The 25,292-nt window shown below is 44.9% G+C and overlaps 1 protein-coding gene across 1 annotated transcript in view; it reads right to left on the reverse strand.

The window, feature by feature from the left end:
- Positions 1-25,292, reverse strand: part of DMRT1 (doublesex and mab-3 related transcription factor 1) — a 130,961-nt gene that overhangs the window by 69,429 nt on the left and 36,240 nt on the right. The window contains exon 3 of the mRNA XM_005581844.5: positions 9,997-10,280. Coding sequence (XP_005581901.1) covers positions 9,997-10,280 — 284 coding nt within the window. The remainder of the gene's footprint in view (positions 1-9,996; positions 10,281-25,292) is intronic.

The raw sequence follows: 25,292 nt of genomic DNA on the forward strand, positions 1-25,292 counted from the left end.
CCCAAGAGAACTGGGTCCACTATTTCTCCTTAAAAGAGAGGAACCTAATGAGCAATTACGTTTCAGAAGAAAACGTCATAGGCATGGCTAAGACTTGACAAGCCATTTAAGGCAAAGTTTATAGTAATGGCAATGTGACCCCTAAACTCAGGGAGCCTGACATCTTTAATTCCACTGGCTTTAAATTTTCTAGGGTCTATCATGACTTTGGAGTTGCATTTCCTTAAACAGAAGAGTCTCCAAAACTTGCCTACTGACCTAGTAGGCCCAATCATTACATCCTCACCGTGTACCTGATGGCAGAACCTACTTGGGGTTCCTGTGAATGAATTCCTCAAAATGCTAGACTAGCACGAGGGTGTTCCCATAGCTGTCATAAAAAGGAGGGGAAAGCCGGGCGCGGTGACCCACACCTGTAATCCCAGCACTTTGGGAGGCTGAGGTGGGAGGATCACTTGAGATGAGGAGTTCAAGACCAGCCTGGCCAACATGGCGAAACCCCGTCTCTACTAAAAATATAAAAATTAGCTGGGTATGGTGGCGTGCGCCTGTAGTCCCAGCTACTCAGGAGGCTGAGGCAGAGAATCACTTGAACCTGGGAGGCAGAGGCTGCAGTGAGCCGAGACTGCATCAGTGCACTCCAGCCTGGGCAAGAGAGCAAGACTCCGTCTCAGGAAAAAAAAAAAAAAGTGGTGGGGGAGGGGAAGCACCCCACAGGTCAAAAGGTAAGCACAAATGTAAGTCCACATAAAGGAGCACACTGAAGCCTCTAAAGAACTTCACTGTTGTCACAAGGACACACTGAGTACTGCAGTGGTCTTTCTGGATTTCACAGACCAGTAAAATGTAAAAACAAAAACAAAACAAAACAAAACAAAAGATGGGGGAGGAGGGGGTGCAGGAAGAAGGCAAGAGACAATGGGTATCAACTTTTTATATTGCTGAATAAGAGCATTAACAAAAAAAAAATCCCACCATCTAATAGAATCATCACTTTACGTTTTAAAAAGTTGAAAAGTGGCCGGCGGGGTGGCTCACGCCTATAATCCCAGCACTTTGGGAGGCTGAGGGAGGTGGATCACCTGAGGTCAGGAGTTTGAGACCAGCCTGGTCAACATGGCAAAACCCCATTTCTACTAAAAATACAAAAATCAACCAGGCATGGTGGTGCATGCCTGTAATCCCACCTACTCGAGAGGCTGAGGCAGGAGAATTGCTTGAACCCAGGAGGCAGAGGTTGCAGTGAGCCAAGGTCACACCTCTGCACTCCAGCCTTGGTGACAGTGAGACTCTGTCTCAAAAAAAAAAAGTTGAAAGGCTACTGCCTCAATAAAAACAATTCCTTGAACTGAATAATTTGGCCTTAAAAAAAACTCACTTGTCCTTATTTTCCTCATTTCTCTGTAAACCGGCACTGGTATATACAATAGTGAACCACTAGAAACATTCCCAGTAAAACAAGGAACAAGACAATGACACCTGTGCCTATCATCACTGTCTAAACTGAACAACGCACTAAGAACGTGAATTAGAACTGGAGGAATTTAGAGAGAAGTCAAAATGTCAGGAGCAACGTTTCCATGGAACAAATGCCTACCTAGAAACTCCAAAATAAGCAACTATAAAATTGTTAGAATTACAGAGTTCATAAAGGTGGCCAAATACAAAATAAATACCACATCATAGCAACCGAACATGTATAAAAAATATTTTCAGTCATCAACAAGAATTTATGTCTTTATAATCCCCTTGAAAAAACAAATTATGGTTGTTAGCCTAAGAGCCCACAGCAAATATCTGTTTTCAATCTCCTTTCCTGAGGAAAAAAATTACTTTAAATGCTTCCAACTGAATATGTCTTTATGAATTCCTTTTATGCCTGCTTGCAAACTTTTGTCAATTTTTCTTTCCAGAAGAAAAAGCCAGCCAATGTGGGCCTACCAGTAGAGAGTGGCCAATAACCAGCTGGCTGTAAAAAGGGACACTAGAGCCGGGCGCGGTAGCTCATGCCTGTAATCCCAGCACTTTGGGAGGCTGAGGTGGGTGGATCACGAGGTCACGAGTTGGAGACCAGCCTGACCAACAAGGTGAAACCCCGTCTCTACTAAAAATACAAAAATTAGCTGGGCCTGGTGGTGCGTACCTATAATCCCAGCTGCTCAGGAAGCTGAGGCAGGGGAACCACTTGAACTAGGGAGGAGGTTGCAGTGAGCTGAGATCGCGCCACTGCACTCTAGCCTGGGCGACAGAGCGAGAGACTGTCTCAAAAAAAAAAAAAAGGCACCAGGGCTAGTTTCACCTGCTGATGGTGTGGGCCATGGGGGTGAGAGGGCAGCCTTGGTGACAGGGTGTGATCTTGTGGATCACAAGACTGTGAAGGGCTCCTGGCCAAGGGTGAGAGGGCCCTGGGCAGGTTCCTAAGGCAAGGCACTCCCACTTTCTCCATCCAGAGCTTCCCAGGAGTTTCCAGTGACCAGATAGATGCACATCATCCTGGGAAACCTGACCGTGGAGCTCAGTGGCAAAAAAAAAAAAAAAAAAAAAAAACTCATGTGAGGTCTCCTACTATGTCTTAAAAATTGGTCAGGCGGCCGGGCTTGGTGGCTCCCACCTATAATGCCAGCACTTTAGGAGGCTGAGGCAGGCAGATCACCTGAGGTCAGGAGTTCAAGACCAGCCTGGCCAACATGGTGAAACCCCATCTCTACTAAAAATACAAAAATTAGCCAGGCATGGGGGCGGGTGCCTGTAATCCCAGGTACTTGGGAGGCTGTGGCAGGAGAATTGTTTGAACCCAGGAGGTGAAGGTTGTAGTGAGCAGAGATCACACCACTGCACTCCAGCCTGGGCAACAAAGTGAGACTCTGTCTCACCAAAAAAAAAAAAAAATTGGTCAGGCATTGGTGACTCATGCCTGCAATCCTAGCACTGTGGGAGGCCAGGGTAGGCAGATCACTTGAGAGCCCAGGAGTTCAAGACCAGCCCAGGCAACATGGTGAAACCCCATCTCTACAAAAAGCATAAAAATTAGCCAGGTGTGGTGGTACATGCCTGTAGTCTCAGCTACTCAGGGGGCTGAGGTAGGAGGATCGCTTAAGCCCAGGAGGTGGAGGCTACAGTGAATTGAGATTATACTACTGCACTCTGGCCTGGGTGAGAGAGCGAGATCCTATAATCCCAGCGCTTCTAGAGGCTGAGGCATGAGGATCACTTGAGCCAGAAGTTTAAGACCAGCCTCGGCACCATAGTGAGACCCCCATCTCTACAAAAAAAGTGTTTTAATTAGCCAGGTGTGGCATGGTGGCACACACCCGTAGTTCCCAGCTACTCATGAGACTGAGATGGGAAGATCACTCGAGCCCAGGAGTTGGAGGCTGCGGTGAGCTATGACTGCACTACTGCACTCCAGCCTGGGTAACAGAGCACAACACTGTCTCAAAAAAAAAAAAATTAAGTCGATTTTGCATTCTGCTGTCTTCTCCCTATTATGTGTGTTTTTTTTTTCAGTTGAAGAATATTTTAAAATCGTATTTGTTCATTATAACTGTCTGCTGAGAGCCGGCTTCCGCCTTGTCTTCCCATGGCCCCACCCTCACTGCTCCCTCCTACAGCACAAATGTGGCACAGCTGCAGAGCGCTCTGGCCGCCCCCGCACAGCAGACGCTTTGGAAAGTGACTTGTTTTGACCATTCTTTTAAGCTAACAAACAGGTTGTCCTGATGCTGAGCCACACTTTAAAAAAAAAAAAAAAAAAAAAAAAGCGGGGGTGGGGGCGGTGGGGGCAGTGCGACAACAAGAGCCTGTCTGGTTACTCCTTATGGCGGACACGCAGTGGAAAGGTACTGACTTTTCTGACTGCCCTGCCCAACCCTCCCACCCTCCTGGAGCACCAGCCCAGGAACACTCACAAAGGGGCACTTCTTTCTGTGCTTCAAGTCCCAGATGCCAGAAGTCAGTTTCCTTCCTACCTGTATCTCAGTTTCAAATATGGAGCGGTTTAGGTGCTCCCCAACTACAGGGATCAAGAAAAAACAGCCTTCTCCCAAGACCCACATTTGTCAATTTTTGTGTTTTGTTCATTGGTAGATCCCTAGCACATAGTAGGCTCTCAAAGCATGTTAAGATATGAATGTATTCCTGCGAGGTGCCTTATCATCAACGGATAACCATAAAATACTTCAGAGGAAACCACATAACCACCAGAAAGAATGAAATCACTGCCAGTGCTGCCATCTGACCACACCCTAAAGGTGGCTGGAATGCAAGTCTACACATCTGGTGGCACAGGCTTTGGAAAAGCAGTCAAGAGGGTGCCTGACATAGGGCCTGAAAGGAGATCCGAGGCATAGCTCAGAGTCCTCCCATATTTATTTCTGCTCACTTGATATGCACCTCTCCCTTGTCAACCTGGTACAACATGTTTATTTAAGAGATAATGTTGCCGTGGAGGAGTGCACAAGGCAATAAACAGCTTTTGCAGGCAATTAAATGCAGAAGTGAAATTGAGCTGCTGGTCAGCGGAACCAGCCATTCATCGTGAGTTTGTTCCAGTGTCACAAATGTTATTCCTGTTTCACAACAGGACAGGAATCTATGATTGGGCCACAAATCTCCTCCACTGGCTGAGGCAGACCAGAAGCAATTAAAAGCAGCTCTCAGCAGGCAGGGCATTTACACAAAAGAGCCTTAAGATTCTGGAATGCCGAGCTAGGAGACTGCTCTATTTTTTAAGTAGGTTTGGCACTTAGTAGGTGCTCAGTAATTATTTGTGGCTTACTTGTTTTATAGGGAGGCTTGCAGGAAGTCTCAACTGTACAATAAAAAGTTTAAATCCTTTCTACTCATCTCTAAGAATTTGTTCTGGCTTTAAAAAGTTATGATGATCTCCACTAGAGTCAGTTTTTTTTTTTTTTTTCTAGGAATCAAAAAGGAGTTACTGGTTTTAATACAAATTGTTTTCTTGTTTCTTTTTTAAAATGTTGATTTTTTTTGAAGAAATATTTGAATCTTTCTTGATCCTGATATAAATCAGAAAGGAGTTATCCTACAGGATACAAAAATCCACATACAAAAATTAGTTAGCATTTCTATATATGACTAGTGATCCATCTGAAAAAGAAATCAAGAAAACAATCCCATTTACAATGGTTTAAAAAATACATGTAATCAAAGAGGTGAAAGATTTCTATATTGAAAACTATAAAACACTGATGAGAGAAAGCGAAGACAGATAAAGATAATTCCATATTCATGGACTGTAAGAACTAACATGGCTAAAATGTCCACACTACCCAACTTTGTATCAGAATCTAAAAGAAAAAGAGATTTTGTATCCTGTTAGGCAGGATAGCTAATAAAAAGATGACTCCATCTGGTGAAGTTAGGAGGAGAGTCCGGCCTTAGCAACACAGTCAAGAAAGTAGTTGAAGACCCAACCTCAGATTCTGGCCCTCAAGGTTGAGCCATTTTCACACCAAGTAAATCAGTCAGGAGAGAACAGCACAGGTGCTCTCCAAGTGCAGCTGTGGAGCATCTTCTACAGAGAAGAGAGAAAAGCAGGGCAGCAATGAAAGAAGAGCCCCCGACTCTGCCCTCTCCTAGGAAGCTGCCACCAGGAGGGGCAAGGCATTGTCCAAAGAGCAGAGTGAGAGAGGCTTCCAGGAATAGCAGAAAAAGCGAAGTGAGGAAAACACTGCCAAACGGATCTCTGTTCCTGACACTTCTGCTACCTCTCTGGGCCGGCCACGGTGACTCATGCCTGTAATCCCAGCACTTTGGGAGGCCGAGTGGGCGGATCACTTGAGGCCAGGAGTTCGAGACCAGACTGGACAACATGGTGAAACCTAGTGTCTACTAAAAATACAAAAATTAGCCAGGCGTGGTGGCACATGCCTGTAATCCCAGCCACTTGGGAGGCTGAGGCACAGGAATCACTTGAACCTGGGAAGTGGAGGATGCAGTGAGCCAAGATCACGCCACTGCACTCCAGCCTGAAAGACAGAGTGAGGCACTGTTTCAAAAAAAAAAAAGAAAAAGAAAAAAAAAGAAAAAAGTAAAACGACTATGGTTAAAAAGTGGGCCATCCGGTTTCCCTCCCTTCAATGTTAGCTAAAGGTATTATTTGTAGGTTTTTACTATTCAATTTTAATACTTTACAACATCTATGTCTTAACCCATTTTGCACCATTATAATTTTTACCTATGCTTTATGTTTTCTATTTCCTAAGGGGATCAAATTCTTCTCTGACGATACAGAAATCAATCCATACACATTCATACTTGGTCCATATTCACATGTCAGTCTTTTAATAATAATTAACATATGTATTTTTATACCCTATCTTGCTACAAAGGGGATTTGAGGTAGCTAACAAAAATACATATGAACAAACAGTGAAGAATTCAATAGATTTTTTAGGATGGCGCGGTGCCTCTCACAGTTATAATGAACAAATACGATTTTAAAACATTCTTAGAAGAAAACCAACAACAACATAATACGGAGAAGATAGGAGGATGCAAAATCTACTTAATCTTTTTTTTTTTTTTTTTTTTGGGAGACAGCATCTTGCTCTGTTACCCAGGCTGGAGTCCAGTAGGGCAATCATAGTTCACTGCAGCCTCCAGTTCCCAGGCTCTCATCTTAGTCTCAGTTCCATAAATCATTGCATTTCCTTTATATGCATATTACTTCTCAATTCCAATATCAATGTGCTTTAAGCTCCCTTCAAAAATCGTATGATTCCCTCATGCCTGTAATCCCAGCACTTTGGGAGTCCGAGGCTGATGGATCACGAGGTCAGGAGATCGAGACCATCCTGGCTAACATGGTGAAACCCTGTCTCTACTAAAAATACAGAAAAAAAATAGCCACACATAATGGCACGTGCCTGTAGTCCCAGCTACTCAGGAGGCTGAGGCAGAAGAATCGCTTGAACCTGGGAGGCAGAGGTTGCAGTGAGCCGGGATCGCGCCACGCCACTGCACTCTAGCCTGGGTGACAGAGTGAAACTCTGTCTCAATAATAATAATAATAATAATAATTCCAAAAATAAAACATGGAAAACTTAAGAAAATTTGTAGCTCAGGGGATTAAAATTGACATTTAAATATGCCCAAGAAGTCAGATCCCTGAGGGTAGCAAGAGAACCAAAAAGTGGAATGACTTCAATTTTATCAACCTAATGACTTCAATTTTAACAGCATTTTAATACCTAAAAAAGGCAGAGGTGAAATGGAACAGAATGGCTCAGAGGAAAATTTCAACTCACATTTTCTTGAAGTGGGCTTAGGAAGGTCAAATAATTCTTTTTTTCTTTTAAGACAGAGTCTCACTCTGTTGCCCAGGCTGGAGTACAATGGCGTGATCTCCACTCACTGCAACCGCCACCTCCCAGGTTCAAGCGATTCTCCTGCCTCAGCCTTCTGAGTAGCTGGAACTACAGGCGTGTGCCACCACGCCCGGCTAACTTTTATATTTTTAGTAGAGACGGGGTTTCACCATGATGGCCAGGCAGGTCTTGAACTCCTGGCCTCAAGTGATCTGCCCACTCGGCCTCCCAAAGTGCTAGGATTACAGGCGTGAGCCACCGTGCCTGGCCCAAATAATCCTTAAAAAGTCAAACTCACAGAATCAGAGAACAGAGGTTGCCAGAAGCTCGAGGTGGAGGAAATAAAGAGATGTTGCATTAGCTGGGAGTGGTGGCTCATGCCTATAATCCCAGCTACTCAGAAGGCTGAGGCAGAAGAATCACTTGAACCCAGGAGGTGGAGGTTGCAGTGAGCCAAGATCGCATCAGCCTGGGTGACAGAGGGAGACTCTGTCTCAGGAAAAAAAAAAAAAAAAGACTAGAAAAAAAATCTCAGCTTAAAATGTTCTTACTTCTTCAACAGAACCAAGATACTAATGGTTGACAAATATCTACTGGTCAAATCAAAGCATTTATAAACAACAAGGGAAATAAAATTCATTGAGCTGGGGGAAAAAAAAAGATGATGGGCAAAGGGTAAAAAGTTTCAGTTACGGCTGGAAGTGGTGGCTCATGCCCAGCACTTTGGGAGGCTAAGGTGGACCGATCACAAGGTCAAGAGATAAGAGGCCATCCTGGTGAAACCCTGCCTCTACTAAAAACACAAAAATTATCTGGGCGTGGTGGCGGGCACCTGTAGTCCCAGCTACTCGGGAGGCTGAGGCAGGAGAAACACTTCAACCCAGGAGGCAGAAGTTGCAGTGAGCCGAGATTGCACCACTGCACTCCAGCCTGGGCGACAGAGCGAGACTCCCTCTCAAAAAAAAAAAAAAAAGTTTCAGTTACAGGATGAGTAAGTTCTGAGAATCTAATGTACAGCATGGTGACTGTAGTTAGTAATATATTGTATACCTGTAAAATGCTAAGAGAGTAGGTCTTAAATGTTATCACCACACACATAAAAATGGTAACCATATGAGGTGATTAATGTGTTTGCTAATTAGCTTAATTGTGGCAATCACTGTGCAAGGTATACATATATCATCACATTGTACACTTTAAATATATACAACTTTTACTTACCCATGATAACTCAATAAAGCTGGGAAAACGAAAAAGAGGGTCAAACACTTACACTGAACTCCCAAATATATACGTGGCATTGCGTTGAATCAAATCCCTACTGAGAAAGCCTGAGCATAGCAAATGCATCCAGAATGAGAACAGTTCTTGCAGAATCCTAATGTTTTTCACTTGGAAGGGGGCTTGGAGGTGTTGAGTCTAACCTTTCACCTACATATTCCCACAACATACCTCTGTACATGGTAATCTAGCCTCCGAATGCTTTTGATGCCTTGAATCTGCTGCTAACAAACAGGCATGATGAAAATGGTTGCAACTGAAGAAGCAGAATAGCCCTGGATAAATGCTCCCTTCTCTGATAAAGTAAAATGTTTTGTTTTACTCCAAATATCAAATGCTCTTGATTGCATGCTATTTTAAAAACACATACTTGGGGCCGGACACGGTGGCTCATGTCTGTTATATCCCAGCACTTTGGGAGGCTGAGGCGGGCGGATCACCTGAGGTCAGGAGTTCAAGACCAGCCTGGCCAACATGGTGAAACCCCATCTCTACAAAAAATACAAAAATTAGCCGGGTGGGGTGGTGGGCGACTGTAATCCCAGCTACTTGGCAGGCTGAGGTGAAAAGAATCATTTGAACCCAGAAAGCAGAAGTTGCAGTGAGCCGAGATCCCACCACTGCACTCCAGCTACGGCAACGGAGCGAGACTCTGTCTCAAAAACAAAAACAAAACAAACAAAAAAACAAACATACTTGGAGGACGAAAGACTGACCTCTATTCCTAGCAAAAAATGCACCCAGGTTGGGTCCAGCTCAACAGTGACCTAATTCCTTTTCTTATCTTTCTTCCATGCAGATTATGACCTGTTTCCTTCCCAAGGTGCCAATTCATCATGCAGAGTACTGCCACCCAGAAGGCTTTACCAAGCATTTTCTAAGGTGCCCAAGGAAAGTGGTGGACAAAGCTGGAGGAGGTGGTACCTCATTCAGCACTGGTGAATCTGTCTCTGGCCAACTGGTTATTTATGCAACATTCAAAAAATGAGAAAAAATTTGAAAAAGAAAACAAGTTTGTACATTATTTCTTTCCAATTCCTTGCAGCCAACCTTTGGGGCTAAAGGGCATTATTGACAGAGTAAAAACATCCTTACACGTTTTGCATATTGTGCCTACATGTGTGCAAAATGGCACACACATACGTGTTATGTGTGTACTCGTGTGTGTGTCACCTGTGTGTGCCTCTGTGTGCACAAGTGCATGTGTGCCTGTGTGTACGTGCATGTGTGCCTCTGTGTGTACGTGCATGTGTGCCTCTGTGTGTACGTGCATGTGTGCCTCTGTGTGTATGTGCATGTGTGCCTCTGTGTGTATGTGCATGTGTGTGCACATGCATGTGGCTTTCACACATCCAGTTCACTCTCTGGGTAATTAATGTCATACCTGCCACTGGTTTCCCGTCTGACCAGGCACGTAAGGTCCCGGGAGGCCCCGAAGGCTGTTCTTCACAGGGGATCCCCCGAGGGGATTTCCCACCTCCCCAGAAGCAGAATCAGCAGCCAAGGCCATGGAGTACTGCGGGTAGTTGTATAGATTGTTGTAGTAAGGAAACAGAGACGGCTGGTAGAAGCTGCTGTAGTAGGTGGAGTCTGAAACCAGGTCAGGTGTGTTCTCCACATGCCCTCTGCTGGTGACAGCAGGAATATCCTGGATGACCATACGTCCCTCTAAATTGGAAGAAAAAAGAAAGACAACATGGTATTAATGTGAGTCCACGAAACTTTACCTCTATACCTTCCTACTCAAGACCTGCGGAGGAAGGCACCTGAATATGCAGAGGACAAAACCGTCTGTTGCTTCTCCTAGAGCCAAAATAAGGGAGGGTTTCTAAGGTTCGTTGCACTCTGGTGGCACAACCAAAAGACTCAGCTGATTGTTTTTACTGACAGTACCAAAACCATTTTAGAGGTGATTTGAATTACATAAAGCCCGACACCACAACTTCTATCCAGAAATTCCTATCCTAATGTCAAGATACTGAAGATCAAATCTAGTTGACCTGATTGTGCATTCTTAAAACAAAATTAATTGTAGCCACATAGATATGCCAGAAGGTCAAAGCAAGTGGCCAAGAGTTTAAGTGAATTTAGGTGAACACTGTTTCCTTAACTTCCTTCCACAGCTGATCATGTATCTTCAGAAATCTGGCCAAAGGTATGGACCATGGGCAAACTTCTAGTGTAAGAGGTCAGTAACTATTTCAGGCTTTCTCAACTATTCAGTCACTGCTGCAGCATGCTTGTGCTGCAATAAAACTTTATTTATAAAAACAGGCAGTGGGCTGATCTGACCCAAAGACTAGTTTGCCAGGCTCTGGCATAGACATTAAACAGTTTATTGTCAATTCCAATAAATGAATTCCTAAGTTACCCATCCAATGGACATTTATTAAACAATGTTCTAAGAGCCAGTCCGGGTGCCTGAAACGTCTGCCAGGCTGTCTTGCCCACAGGGAGTCTACAGTCGAGGATAGAGGATAAGAAGGGATTACAAATACCACCACCTACCATCATACAGGAAGACCCATAAACTTTCATGGGAAGTCACAGGAAAGAGAGACGGCGTGTAGCCTAGTTAGGAATTCATGGACAAAACTACACCTGAGTTGCACTTAAAAAAAGAAGGACACAGGTGAAAAGTGAGAAAAGGAGAGGAAGGAGAAAGGGCCAGCAAGGACAAAGGAGTGGAAGCAGGAAAGTGGGGATAGAGTTTGGAATGATGGGCAGGGCAGTCAGGCTGAGGAACTGGATGAGAAAAGGGAAGGAGACATCTAGTATGAAAGATGGGCTAGGGCAAGGTGAGGCGGGCCTCAGTCTGGCTCTCCTGACTCTGGGATGTAATGGGAACCACTGAGTTCTGAGCAAGGAGGTTACACCATCAGAGCTGTGCTTGGAGGAGATTTATCTAAGGGTAATTGCTTAGGGCAAGCAACGGAGAGAGAGATCAGAGGCAGAAAGACCTGCTAGGGAACCACCAAAGTAGTTCAGGGACAGATCTCTAAGGCCTGCAAATATAAGAGAAGAGCCTGTTCCAGGGACATGTGGGGGATGAAAAGCAACAGAACTGGAGGGTTGAGGGGTTACCAGGAATTAAGATGCAGGAAAGGCAGAGAACAGGAGCCTGGGTGTGTAGAGCAGAGGGCGGGCAGGCGCGCAGGTGGAGGGCTGGGTGAGGAACATGAAACGCGTGCTTTTGGGAGAGATTGAGACTGGAAGCCAGATCCAAGAGCCACCACTGGAGGTGCTAGCTCCATCTGGGCAAGGAAGGGAGGAGCTGTTATGGAATAAAGGAGATCCAACGCCAGGAGTGTGAAAAACAGAGAATACAATGTCAGGGAGGTTAAAGCTGACATGAATCACGGAGGGAGCAGGCTGTGGTGTCAACTGCTGCTAGGACATCAAGCAAACAGTTCTGGAAAAGACCAGCACACAACTAGGTCTTCAGTGCCTTGCGGTTTTAACCATGATGAAAGGAGCGGACGCAGGCCTGCCGGACAGCAAGGAGCAACAAGCAACAAGAAATCCAAAGAGATGACTCCAGTGAATGGCCTCTCTCCTACCAGGACTACCAGGACGCAAGCAAGCACCCAGCCTCTGGGCACGCCACTGTGTCCTCCATGCTTAGCAAGCAGGCACCCAGCCTCTGGGCACGCCACTGTGTCCTCCATGCTTAGCAAGCAGGCACCCAGCCTCTGGGCACGCCACTGTGTCCTCCATGCTTAGCAAGCAGGCACCCAGCCTCTGGGCACGCCACTGTGTCCTCCATGCTTAGCAAGCAGGCACCCAGCCTCTGGGCACGCCACTGTGTCCTCCATGCTTAGCAAGCAGGCACCCAGCCTCTGGGCACACCACTGTGTCCTCCATGCTTAGCACACTGCCAGACACAGTGGGTCAATCTTTGCTAACGGGACTGAGGAATAATCATTTTTCAAGTAGCTTGGCATCAAAAATGATGTGAGTTAAAAGTAAAAGCTCCAGCTAGGCGCGATGGCCCATGCCTATAATCCCAGCACTTTGGGAGGCCGAGCCAGGTGGATCATGAGGTCAGGAAATCAAGACTATCCTGGCTAACATGGTGAAACCCTGTGTATACTAAAAATATGAAAAAAGAAAAAAAAAAATTAGCCAGGTGTGGTGGCACATGCCTGTACTCCCAGCTACTCAGGAGGCTGAGGCAGGAGAATCTCTTGAACCCGGGATGCAGAGGCTGCAGTGAGCCGGTATCAGGCCACTGCGCTCCAGCCTGGGCAACAGAGCAAGACTCCGTCTCAAAAAAAAAAAAAAAAAAAAAGTAAAAGCTCCAGGGAGTCATAAGATCTTGTCGTTTCACTTTTATTTTGTTTATTTATCTGAGACAAGGTCTCACTCTGTGGCCCAGGCTGGAGTGCAGTGGCGCGATCTCAGCTCACTGCAACTTCCTCCTCCTGGGTTCAAGCAATCCTCCCGCCTCAGCCGCCGAAGTAGTTGGGAATACAGGCGCAAGACACCATGCCTGGATGATTTTTGTATCTTTTTTTTTTTTTTGGAGACAAAGTCTCGCTCTGTCGCCCAGGCTGGAGTGCAGTGGCGCAATCTCGGCTCACTGCAAGCTCCGCCTCCCGGGTTCACGCCATTCTCCTGCCTCAGCCTCCCGAGTAGCTGGGACTACAGGCGCCCACAACCGCGCCCGGCTAATTTTTTGTATTTTTAGTAGAGACGGGGTTTCACCGTGGTCTCGATCTCCTGACCTTGTGATCCGCCCGCCTCGGCCTCCCAAAGTGCTGGGATTACAGGCGTGAGCCACCGCGCCCGGCCATTTGTATCTTTTTTTTAGTAGAGACGGGATTTCACCATGTTGTCCAGGCCGATCTCGAACTCCCGAGCCCAAGCAATCTGAATTTTAATAAGCTCTTAGGAGATTCTTTTTTTTTTTTTTTTAATAGGGTCTCACTATGTTGCCCAGGCTGGTCTCAAACTCCTGAGCTCCAGCGATTGACCCACCTTGTCCTCCCAAAGTGCTAGGATTACAGGCATGAGCCACTGCACCTGGCCTTGTTTCACTTTTTAAAAAGGTTTAAGGCAGGGCGCGGTGGCTCATGCCTGTAATCCCAGTACTTTGGAGGCTGAGGCAGACCTGATCATTTGAGGTCAGGAATTTGAGACCAGCCTGACCAACATGGTGAAACCTTGTCTCTACTAAAAAAAAAATACAATAAAAAAACTTAGCCAGGCATCAGTGTGGTGGCACGCGCCTATAGACCCAGCCACTCTGGAGGTTGAGGCAGGAGAATCACTTGAACCTGGGAGGCGGAGGTTGCAGTGAGCAGAGATCGCACCACTGCACTCCAGCCTGGGTGACAGAATGAGACTCTGTCTCAAATAAAAAAATTAAAATAAATAAATAATATAAATAAAGAGGTTTAGGCATCCTTAAGCAGGGAGAAGTGGCTCATGAGAGAAATTTCCAGCACAAAACATGGTGCAAAGAAGGTGCTCAGAAACCATCCACTGGCTGAGTGTGTGGGAAAACGAAAACATGCAAGGGAGGGGGAGGGCATAACTAAAGTGCAAACTCTGGAAGGTTTGGCTGAGATCTACAACAAAATTATTTTTGAAGCCTCATTTTAAAGTCAGCACTGGTGTCTCTTTTCTCTGAAAGGAGACCAAATCCACCTATCCTAGGCTCCTGAAAATGCACTCCCAAACCACTATTTTATTCTATTCCTTTCCTTTCTTCTCTCCTCTTCCCAGCTAATGAGATTAGACATTCCAATGTCATTATTCCACACCCCCAAGTCTGGAGAGGGCACATATCCATTTGCTCCTCCTCAACTTCCCCATTGGGCCTTTCTCTTATTTTAAATACCAGTTTGGGCCAGACGCGGTGGCTCACGCCTGTAATCCCAGCACTTTGGGAGGCTGAGGTGGGCAGCCTGAGATCTTGGCCTGAGCCGAGATCATGCCACTGCACTCCAGCCTGGGTGACAGACCAAGACTCCATCGCAAAAACAAACAAACAAATAAACAAACACCAGTTTGGTGGCATAAGTGGTGGTTTTCTATATCATTCTTTTGTTTTCAAGGTCATATCTCTATTGTTTATCTGATTACAAAAGCAGTATGAGCTTCCCAAATTTAATAAATTATACGAGCATCTAAGTCAGAAAAAGAATAAATGACCTATCTTACCACGCAGTCATAAGCATTAATGGTTCATTCCTATACAATCTCATAGACGTTTAGGAAGGCATTTTAGACACTTAGGCCTGTCCCTGCAGTAAAAAACACTGAATACCTCCCACTTAGGGCCTTGTCTTTCAAAAGCAAGCTTCTTAAAAAAGAAAATAAAATACAGTAGCAGACGAATAATTAAATAAAAACCCAAGGATTCCAGTATTCTAGAATCACGGCACAGCACAAGTTCTTGAATTTCTGCAGCATAACCTTAATCTGCACCTTTCACCAGGCCTCAGTTTATCAAGCAACAAAATAATGGCAGTAATAACTCTGAAGGTAACAAGAGAATGGCTTCAATAAACTGCACAGTAAACCTCAAATAAAATGTTATGTCAGGTCAAAGCAATAATTTGTTTTGTTACAGCTGACTGTAATTAGTTAACACCACCATCACTTTTCCCCTTACCCATATTTTATTTACTCTTTCAAGTTATACCAGGCTTTAAGAATAAATATGAGATATGTATTGGAAAAGTTGTTCCATACCAGTATTTAAATAATAAAACCATTTGAACTTTGAAAGAGTAGATGTCTACCTTTACACTGTTAAAATGTTTAACCACTTTTAAAAAGTTAGATTTGACAAAGTACCATGTTTATAAACCACCAAACTCTATTTGTTAAAATTCCAAATTAAAATTCTCAGTCAGTGTTAAAAACAGCTTTATAACTCCTGGCATTTATATGAACGCTACTAGTACACAGAAAGGTTGAAATTAGTTATCTGTCGAGCTACATGTCTCTAATCCAATGGTTTGCACCATGTGGTCCCTCAATCAGTAGCGTCAGCATTACCTGGGAACGTAAAGAAATGCAAATTCTCGGGTGCCACCATAGACTGACAAAATCACACACCCTGAGAATGGCACCCAGCAATCTGAATTTTACTAAGCTCTCCAGGGATTCTTTTTGTTTTTTTAAAATTTTTTTTATACAGATGAGGTCTCACCTTGTTGCCCAGGCTGGTCTCAAACTCCTGGGCTCAAGATATCCTCCTGTCTCAGCCTCCCAAAGTGCTGGGATTACAGGTGTGAGCCACTGCGCCCAGCCCAGGAAATTCTGATGTGCTAAAATTGTTGAGACACACTGGTCTACTCTCGAAATTCAAAGCAACTGCTCCATACGCTATTCCTAAACATATGAGATACCTTCATGCCGCTGACTGCATCATTGTGACAGTCCTGACAGTTAAATAAAAGTATACAACAAATGAGGTCAGGCATAGTGGCTCATGGCTATAATCCGAGTACTCTGGGAGGCCAAGACGTGAGGTTCACTTGAGCCCAGGAGTTCGAGACCAGCCTGGGCAAACAAAACCCCTCTACAAAACTAAAAACTAGCTGGGCATGGTGGTGCATGCCTGTAATCCCAGCTACTAAGGGAGGCTGAAGAAGGAGAATCACTTCAGCCTAGGAGGCAGAGGGTGCAGTGAGCCAAGATTGCATCACTGCACTCCAGCCTGGGCAATGGGGCAAGACTCTGTCTCAAAAGGAAATAAAAAAAAAAAAAAGAATTCCATTGTACTGAAAAGGTGGGCTTCTACCTAAATCACTCAGAGCTCGGATCCCAAGCTGTATGTGCTGTGTGTGTATCGCTGCCAAATGGTTGTGACTTTCATGGCTTACATCCAGACTTCCTTCATTTATTCTAATCACAATAACTTAATTCATCTAGTCAAGTGCTTACTCCAGTTGACAAATATTTATTAAGCACCGACAATCTGTCAGGCATTTGGTTAGGTACAAAACATTGCAGAGTCAAAATTTAATATTCTTCAGAAGACTTCTGGGTAATCCAGAGGAGCAGGTGTTACAAAAATCATTTATTCTTGACCTGAAGTTGTATTTTTATATTTAGATTTGATTCATTCATTAGTTATCGTATAACAACTATGTTCAAAGCTTTTTTTAAATGTTGTCCAAGGCACAAAAAACATTTTAAACATTTCATTTCTTCTTAAGAATTTGCCATCTATTTGGGGAAATTAGGTGCAAACTGGGAAATCTACAAAGCAATAATCCAAGTGCCACAGTGACAGTACAGATAATGTCACCAAATGGTTCTATATAGAGAGATGTCAGAAAAGGCCACGGTGAGTGATGAGCCAGAATGAAGGTGATTTAGAGACAGTGGGTAAACACTCAAAAAAGGAGAATAATACCAACAGCGTCATGAGGGAGGTCAACAGAGTCCCAAAGGAGAGAAAGGACAAGACGTATTCCAGTCACAGTGACCAGATGAGCCTGGCTGGAGTGCAGAGTTCGCAAGAGACAACTGCAAATGAGAATGGAAGGTTATGCTGGAGTTAACTGCCGAAGACCTTGAATGTGAATGCCAGGCCAACAAGTTCTCCTCTAGGGAATCAATGAAGGTTTTCAGAGCAAGGGAGTAGCAGAAAAGTATTTAGGAATCTGATCAAATGACAAAAGACAGACCTAAGAGAATAAGGAGGTGGGGGAATAGACTAGGCGCTTTAAATACTCCAGGCAAGAAGTCACTACCAGCTTGCACAAGGAGGCTGTAATACAGGAACTTCATGAAAATCACTGGCAGGTCTCATATTCTATGAATTCCCTCCAAACAACTAAGTTACATTGTTTTGTTTGTTTGTTTGTTTGCTTGAGAGGGAGTCTCGCACTGTTGCCCTGGCTGGGGTGCAGTAGCGTGATCTTGGCTCACTGCAACCTCCGCCTCCCAGGTTCAAGTGATTCTCCTGCCTCAGCCTCCGGAGTAGCTGGGATTACAGGCGCCCGCCACCTCACCCAGCTAATAAGTTACATCGTTAATATCTATCATCCACGGACCAGGAAAGCCATCCGGGTTCCCTTTTGATGCTTGTTCAACTGCTGAGTGATCACAGGATACTCTAGCTTCAGAAGGAACATCTGACTCCTTGCCCAGAATGACAGAGGATAAGCATACGAGCAGAGTATACCTACCATCTGTCCAGCCCGTTCTACAGCAAACTCCCCAGAGAGAAGCCAGCAACATTTGCTTCAACACTGGGGTATCAGCAAAGATGGCAGGCCAGCCTAAGTGTCCCTATTAATTGACGATAAACTTAAAAGTTCTATTTCCAACTGATATGCCACAAAATATACAAATTTATCATACAAAATTTAAAATATATACATATATTTATGTATACATAAAATTTTCAAAAAGTGGTTTTCCACATACAATTAATTAAAAAAAGTGGTTTCCCACATACAATTAATTAAAAAAAGTGGTTTTCCACATACAATTAATCCCCCAACCATATCCATTCCCACCCTGAGCCACAGGGAAAAAAAAAAAAAAAAAGTCACAGTAAGAAGTGACAGTTTGGCCGCGCGTGGTGGTTCACGCCTGTAATCCCAGCACTTTGGGAGGCTTGAGGTCAGGAGTTCGCGACCAGCCTGGCCAACATGGCGAAACCCCGTCTCCACTAAAAATACAAAAATTAGCCAGGCATGTTGGCCCGTGCCTGTAGTGCCAGCTACTCGGAAGGCTTAGGCAGAAGAATCGCTTGAACCCAGGAGGCGGAGGTTGCAGTGAGCCGAGATCGTGCCATTGCACTCCAGCCTTAGTGACAGAGCGAGACTCCGCTCAAAAATAAAAAACAAACAAAAAAACACAGTTGGCTCCATGAACCTGAGCTGAATGCACCAATGTTTATCAAGCTCTGACTGTGAATTACTCCTGCCAGTCTCCATGGCTCATGTGCACTGTAACAGGGACTTTTAAAACTGCATGGCCAATACAACTAAGTACAGCAACCACAGAAGTATATTGAAGGGAAACATTTTAATGAGTCTGCTGAAAATTCTTAAGCTAGATCTCACTCTCTTATTTTTCTAGAATGGTAACTGGCCAAAATTGCTCAATGAATAATAACAGAGAGCTAGCAGCCCTGTTTTCAAGGGAATGTGCTTTATTATTATAATGAATAATAACAGAAAGCTAGCAGCACTGTTTCCAAGAGAATGTGTTGACTTTCTTAACCAGTAGTCCCTTACAGAATTATCAACCTGTAGATCTGATACAGAAGTGGGCAGGGAAGTGCTGGGTAGAGGAGAGCGTGGTCCCTGGCGAAGGCTCCACTGCCGGGGCCTGTGCCCATTGACCAGGTGAAGACAGGCACTTCTGCCTTCACACCTAAATGCTGCATTTCCCAAGACCACCTGGACTGCCACGCCTCCATCCGTGCCTATAAAAACCCCCGAAACCCTAACGGGCAGACACACAAGTGGCTGGGCATTGAGAGGACTAGATTGGTGGAAGAGGGCAAGCAGCTCAACGTCGAGAGCAGAATGACAGGCACTGGCAGGTCATTGACGGGCCTAGGCCATTGACCAGCAGAACAACGCTGAGTTTGGCTGGGAAAGTAGGAGAAGAGTCGGGCCGCTCGACAGCCTGATTCCAGGGGAAAATCATCTCCTTTCTGGCTCCCCCATCTGCTGAGAGCTACTTCCATTCAGTAAAACCTTACACTCATTCTCCAAGCCCATGTGTGATCTGATTCTTCTGGTACACCAAGGCAAGAGCCAGGGGATACGGAAAGCCCTGGATCCTTGCAGTAAGGCAGAGGATCTAACTGAGCTGACTAATGCAAGCCACCTATGGACAGCTAAACTAAAAGGCACCCTATAACACACACCCATTGGGGCTTCAGCTGTAAACACTCACCCCTAGACACTGCCATGGGGTCAGAGCCCCACAGCCTGCCCATCCGTATGCTCCCCTAGAGGCTTGAGCAGTCGGGCACTGAAGAAACGAGCCATGCCCCCTTCACACGCTCTACAAGGGGACAAGGGAACCTTTCCCATTGCAGATCTGCTGCTACGACGCAAATGGAAATATGAAGTTCGATGTTTTTGTTTTTGTTTGAGACCAAGTCTCACTCTGTTGCCCAGGCTGGAGTGTAGTGGTGTGATCTTGGCTCACTGCAACCTCCACTTTCTGGGTTCAAGTGATTCTCCTGCCTCAGCCTTCCGAGTAGCTGGGATTACAGGTGCAAACCACCATGCCCGGCTAATTTTTTAGTAGAGACAGGGTTTCACCATGTTGGCCAGGCTGGTCTCGAACTCCTGACCTCAAATGATCTGCCCGCCTCAGCCTCCCAAAATGCTGGGATTACAGGCGTGAGCCCTTCACCTGGCCAGATGTTTTAAGTGCTACTATTGGTATATACTCCTAATTTGTGGAATAAGAACAAAAGATCAGAAGGACTGGATCCAACTACTCGGAAAGGCAGCAGGAACTCAATAAATATATATCTGGAAATATTACCAAAAGCATTTGTCCCCCAGACCATAACAGAGCTCACTGTCTCCTCTCAGATGCATCTGCAGAGATGTTGCTTATGAACTCAATCACTTCTTATTCTAATAGTCATGTTCATGGCTCCACCCGTTTACCTTCTGCACATCCAGTTCTTTGATAGGGCTTCACAATCCCTCTGCTACTTTTTTTTTTTTTTTTTGCACTAACATATGCAGTGTGAAATATGATGCACTCCTTCATGAGGGATCAATACCTGCACATGATAAATACCCTTATCGATCCTGGAGTGTTATATGCTGGTCTCTGGGCCCATGGCATATTAATAGTAGTTAACCAGTAATTCATTTTAAGGTGGGTGAAGGCTTGCCGCCCTCTTTGCTGGTGTCATGATTCCCAAAGTTGTTGCACTTTGAGTCCTTTGTGTTCAAATCTGGATCCACGTCCATGAAAAAACCAAACGTCACAGTTTTCAGCATGAAGTAAAAAAAGGTACCAAATAAAATCAAATTTACCATTGACAAACAGTAAGACTACTTGTGACTCACATGAGCTCATGTAAATGATTAATTTATATACTTCAGATTTTCTCTTTGTAACCCCATACCTTGCAGGGTGCTTGTGCTACTTAGCTTCTGAGTTTTAAGTTACATACCAGTAAGGCAAAATTATTCACCAGTAAGTCTGAAAACTATCCATCACCAACTAAAATGTTGTGTTGAGCGCTAGGAGGGTATAGCAAAAGCGTAAGTTGTTTTCCCCATTTTTTTTTTTTTTTTTTTTTAACAAATAGGTCTTTCTCCACCTAGGCTGAAGTGCAGTGGTGTGATCATGACTCACGGCAGCCTCCAACTGCTAGGCTCAAGTGATCCTCCTGCCTCTGCCTCTCGAGTAGCTGGGACTAAAGGTGCACGCCATCATACCCTGGCTAATTTTTTTTTTTTTTTTGTAGAGACAGGGTCATGCTACATTGCCCAGGCTGGTCTCAAATTCTGGCCTCAAGTGATCCTCCCACCTCAGTCTCCCAAAGTGCTGGGATTACAAGTGTGAGCCGCTGTACCCGGGCTCTCCTTCTGGGGGTAGGGGGCGGTTAACGTATTTTTTTAAAAGACTGTATCATTCGATGATGACTGATTTCATGGAATCTGGAGGATGGCACTGGGATGCTCCTCACTGAGGGGAGAGAAGGATTCATCCCAACCTTCAAAGTACAGGTTCCGCTGATGTTGGCTCAGTGGTGTTTCTCTTGTAGCACAAGACACGGAATGTGGTAGAGCCTATTTCTCCTTTCTCCCAGGAAGAGATTTTTGTCTTGTCTTTTTAATGTAATTTGGTTCTGAAGGAATGTCAGCTCCTTTTTTTTTTTTTCTTGGTGTGAACTCTTTCCATAGCAAACTGAACCTAAAGTTGGCTTTTAAAGATAGGAGCAGGCTTCGTTCAAAGGGGAGTGGAGCATCAATGTGGGAGGGATGGCAGGCTATGTGCACGGAATCTGGAAAGAGTGAGAGAATGAAAAGGGCAGGATAGGCAGGCTTGGTGGCTCATGCCTGTAATCCCAGCACTTCGAGAGGCTGAGGCAGGAGGATCACTGGAGGCCAAGAGTTCAAAACCAGCGTGGCCAACATGGCGAAACCCCGTCTCTACTAAAAATACAAAAACTAGCTGGGCGTGGTGGCAGGCACCTGTAATCCCAGCTACTCGGGAGACTGAGGCAGGAGAATCAGTTGAACCTGAGAGGCAGAGGTTGCAGTGAGCCGAGATCACTCCACTGTACTCCAGCCTGGGGAACAGAGTAAGTGAGACTGTCTCAGAAAAAAAAAAAAAAAAAGATGCAGGGGGGAGGGGGACATCATTGAGCACAACCAGATCAAAGAAATCAAGCAGGGAGAAGACAGGAAAATACAAACATAAGGCTGAGCAAACACAGGCCTTGAAGGTGAGCAGGTCTTGATTTGAAACAGGCTGCCCTGGGGCTACTGAAAAGCCCAGGGAGTCAAAGTCCATCCATTGTGTGCAGCAACTCCCAAAGTGCTGGCTGAGAAGAATGCAAATCCCTGGCCTGGAGGAGCTCAGGTGATTAACAGTGCAAAGGAGAATGTAAAGGATCCAAAAAGGTTTCCCAGAAGACACCTTTAAGCAAGAGAAGGTTCTGGATGTAAAAAGGGTAAGAAAGGAATTCCCAGTCAAGGAAAGAGAGGAGACACACAACAAGAGCTTTGAGGCACAAGTAAGGTTAAGAGAAGAGCCTGCAGAGCAGGTAGAGCACAGGGTAGAGCAGAGCAGGTAGAGCAGGAGGGGAATGGGGGTGCTCCTGGCACAGTGGTATGGAATTTTGGATCCCCCTTCACACCCCCCAGAGAAACTTAATTGGGCCTGAAAAGGCTGACATGTAAGGCACAGCGGCATGCCAACGTTCGTGGCATCCCACTTCCACCTGCACGGGTTTCTGCCTCTCCCTGCCCTGATTCCTGCTCTCTGCAGCTTCCTCCTTCTTCCACACCTCTGCCTGTGCCTCAGAATTCCCCCAAGTCACTGAGGAAAACTGTTAATCCTACAGTGAGAGTCAGATTTGGAGGAAATGCCATTTCTCTGACCCTCCAAGGCAATGGCTCATGGCCATGAAAGCTTTTCTCACGGCCAAGACAGATTTCTCTCTTTAGGCCAATTCAGAATGTCCTACCATTGGCAAGATACCAGAGACAGTTTGGGACTCTATCAACACCTCCCAGCAGATTGGAGGAGCAGGTTGTGCCACAAACACGCCAATGGGAAAGCTTGAGTTTGGGGGTGGAGGAGAAGAAACATGATTCCCAACACAGTTCCTCTCCATCAAGGACTACATTCTAAAAGAGGTCTTACGGAGCATCCCTAATCGAACCTTTTTAAATATTTCATACACTGAGGATGTTTCAATTAGGAACTTGTTTGGCTGACTGTGTACATGTATTTAGATCTCCACAGAAAAGATCTGCTCTGAACTGTAATCAAACAACTTAAAACGGAGAAGCTTAATTTATCAGGGTCTTTCTCTCTAGAGCATGAAGGGAGCTGGACAGAAAGGTAGCAAAGATACATGTTTAAGTTTGCTCATGGTCAGCTCCATGTAGATTTAGGATTCAGATCCTGCTTTGATAACTTTCTTTTACTAGTAAGAACATAGATGTTTTATCTTTGTCCCTGCACGTCCAAGAAAGTGATGTGAAGGAGTGAGTGAACCTTTACATAAATGTAAACAGTTAAGAAACCGAATTATACCTCACCATATTGTTTCACATAGCTTCCGTTCAACTCAAGATTATACCTAGTTCAATTTATTATCGCCAATTTTCAATCAGGCATTTGTCTTGTAAATTTTTCCACTGTCATGAACAGTAACTTACCCAGTTTTACAGGACTGCAGAGCCCCCTCCCTACCAAGAATGTTTCAGAACCTGCCTCTAAATCAGAAGTTTTCCAACTTGGCTGCACAGGAGGAGGAGGAGGTCGGAGGGGGGGCGTCTATAGAATTCCCCGTGATCAGGCCACACCCCAGACCACTTTGCATGACAGCCTCCCGCAACGGGACCCAGGCCCCAAAATTGTGCAGCACTCCCAGAGTGACCCCCTTACACACACACACACATAGAGCAAGTTGAGAACTGCTTTCAACCCATTCAAGCTTGGTGCTTTGAAGTCAAGAAATCACACCCTTATATCTTATCGCAGCAGCTGTCAAAATGTGGTTGGAGGTCCTGGCCTACAACTTCCTTCTGAGGGCCCAAGAGGTCAAAAGTATTTTTGCAATAACGTAAGGATGTAATCTGCCTTTTTCGCTGTGGTGACGTGCACTGATGATGCAGGGGCAAGGGTGGGGAAGACCGCTGGTCCTTAGCACGCAGCAAGCTACCCAAAGTATACTTTTTTTTTCTTTTCTTTTCCTTTCTTTTTTGAGATGGAGTTTTTATTGCCCAGATTGGAGTGCAATGACGCAATCTCGGCTCAGCGCAACCTCCGCCTCCCGGGTTCAAGCAATTCTCCTGCCTCAGCCTCCTGAATAGCTGGGATTACAGGCATGCGCCACCATGCCCGGGTAATTTTGTAATTTTAGTAGAGACAGTGATTCACTATGTTGGCCAGGCTGGTCTCGAACTCCTGACCTCAGGTGATCCGCCCACCTCGGCATCCCAGAGTGCTGGGATTTACAGGCATGAGCCACCGCACCTGGACCAAGCTACCCAAGGAGCTTGCTTACTCCTCATTGCTATGAAGGAAAACATTAAAACTTTTTTAAAATGTTACGTCAATTTTGCTAAAGATGCCCTTGATGAAGCAGAAACAGTAACTTGATCAAATCTGTACCTCAGAGTACACGTCTTTTTAAAAACTGTGTGACTCAATGGGAAGGACTCATACAACCTTTCTGCACACCAAAGGAAAAAGGGCATTTGTACAACTGTTGAAGAGCTACACTCACTGCTTTTTCTTAAAGGAACACCACATCCTTGGAAGAATGACTGATGACAAACTACACTTGCTGAAACTCGGATATCTGGCGGCATTCTCTTGAAAATGAACTAAGTGAGCCTGTCACTTCAAGGGAAACAACTGACAGTATTGCCGAAATTTAAGTTTTCAAGTAAAAATTATAATTTTAGAAAATGTATGGCCCCCCACTATGTCACTGACAGCTTCCAAACTTGAAGATTATTCTAACAAGATCAGTAGTAGTATTAATGAATATGATTTTCTGGTATTTTGTAATAAAGTGTGTCAACATTTGGAAGTTGTACATAACTTAGTGAACTAATATTTCCCAAATGACCAATGCATAATGTTATAAAGTCACACACGGATGAAAGAGCCATCCAAAGTACAAGAGCGTCTACGGCCATACCACCTTGAATGCACTGGCAGATCTAGTCTGATCTTCAAAGCCAAGTCTGAGACAGATCAATAGATTTTAATGAAACAGAGTACAAAATGTTCATTAGCATGGTTTTAGTTTCCACACCACAACTAATCTTTAAGCAATTACCACTTGTCAAGTTTTGGGTCTAGTATCAAAGAATAGTGATGATGACGTAAAAGGCTATTAAAATACTTCTATCCCTCTTCTATCTACGGGAAGCTGAATTTTCTTCCTGTATTTCCATTAAAACAACAGCCTGCCTGAAGCAGCAGCTATGCAAACCCACCTACATCCTATTAAGCCAAACATAAAAG

Source organism: Macaca fascicularis, chromosome 15, assembly GCF_037993035.2.
Source record: "Macaca fascicularis isolate 582-1 chromosome 15, T2T-MFA8v1.1".
Lineage (NCBI taxonomy): Eukaryota > Metazoa > Chordata > Mammalia > Primates > Cercopithecidae > Macaca > Macaca fascicularis.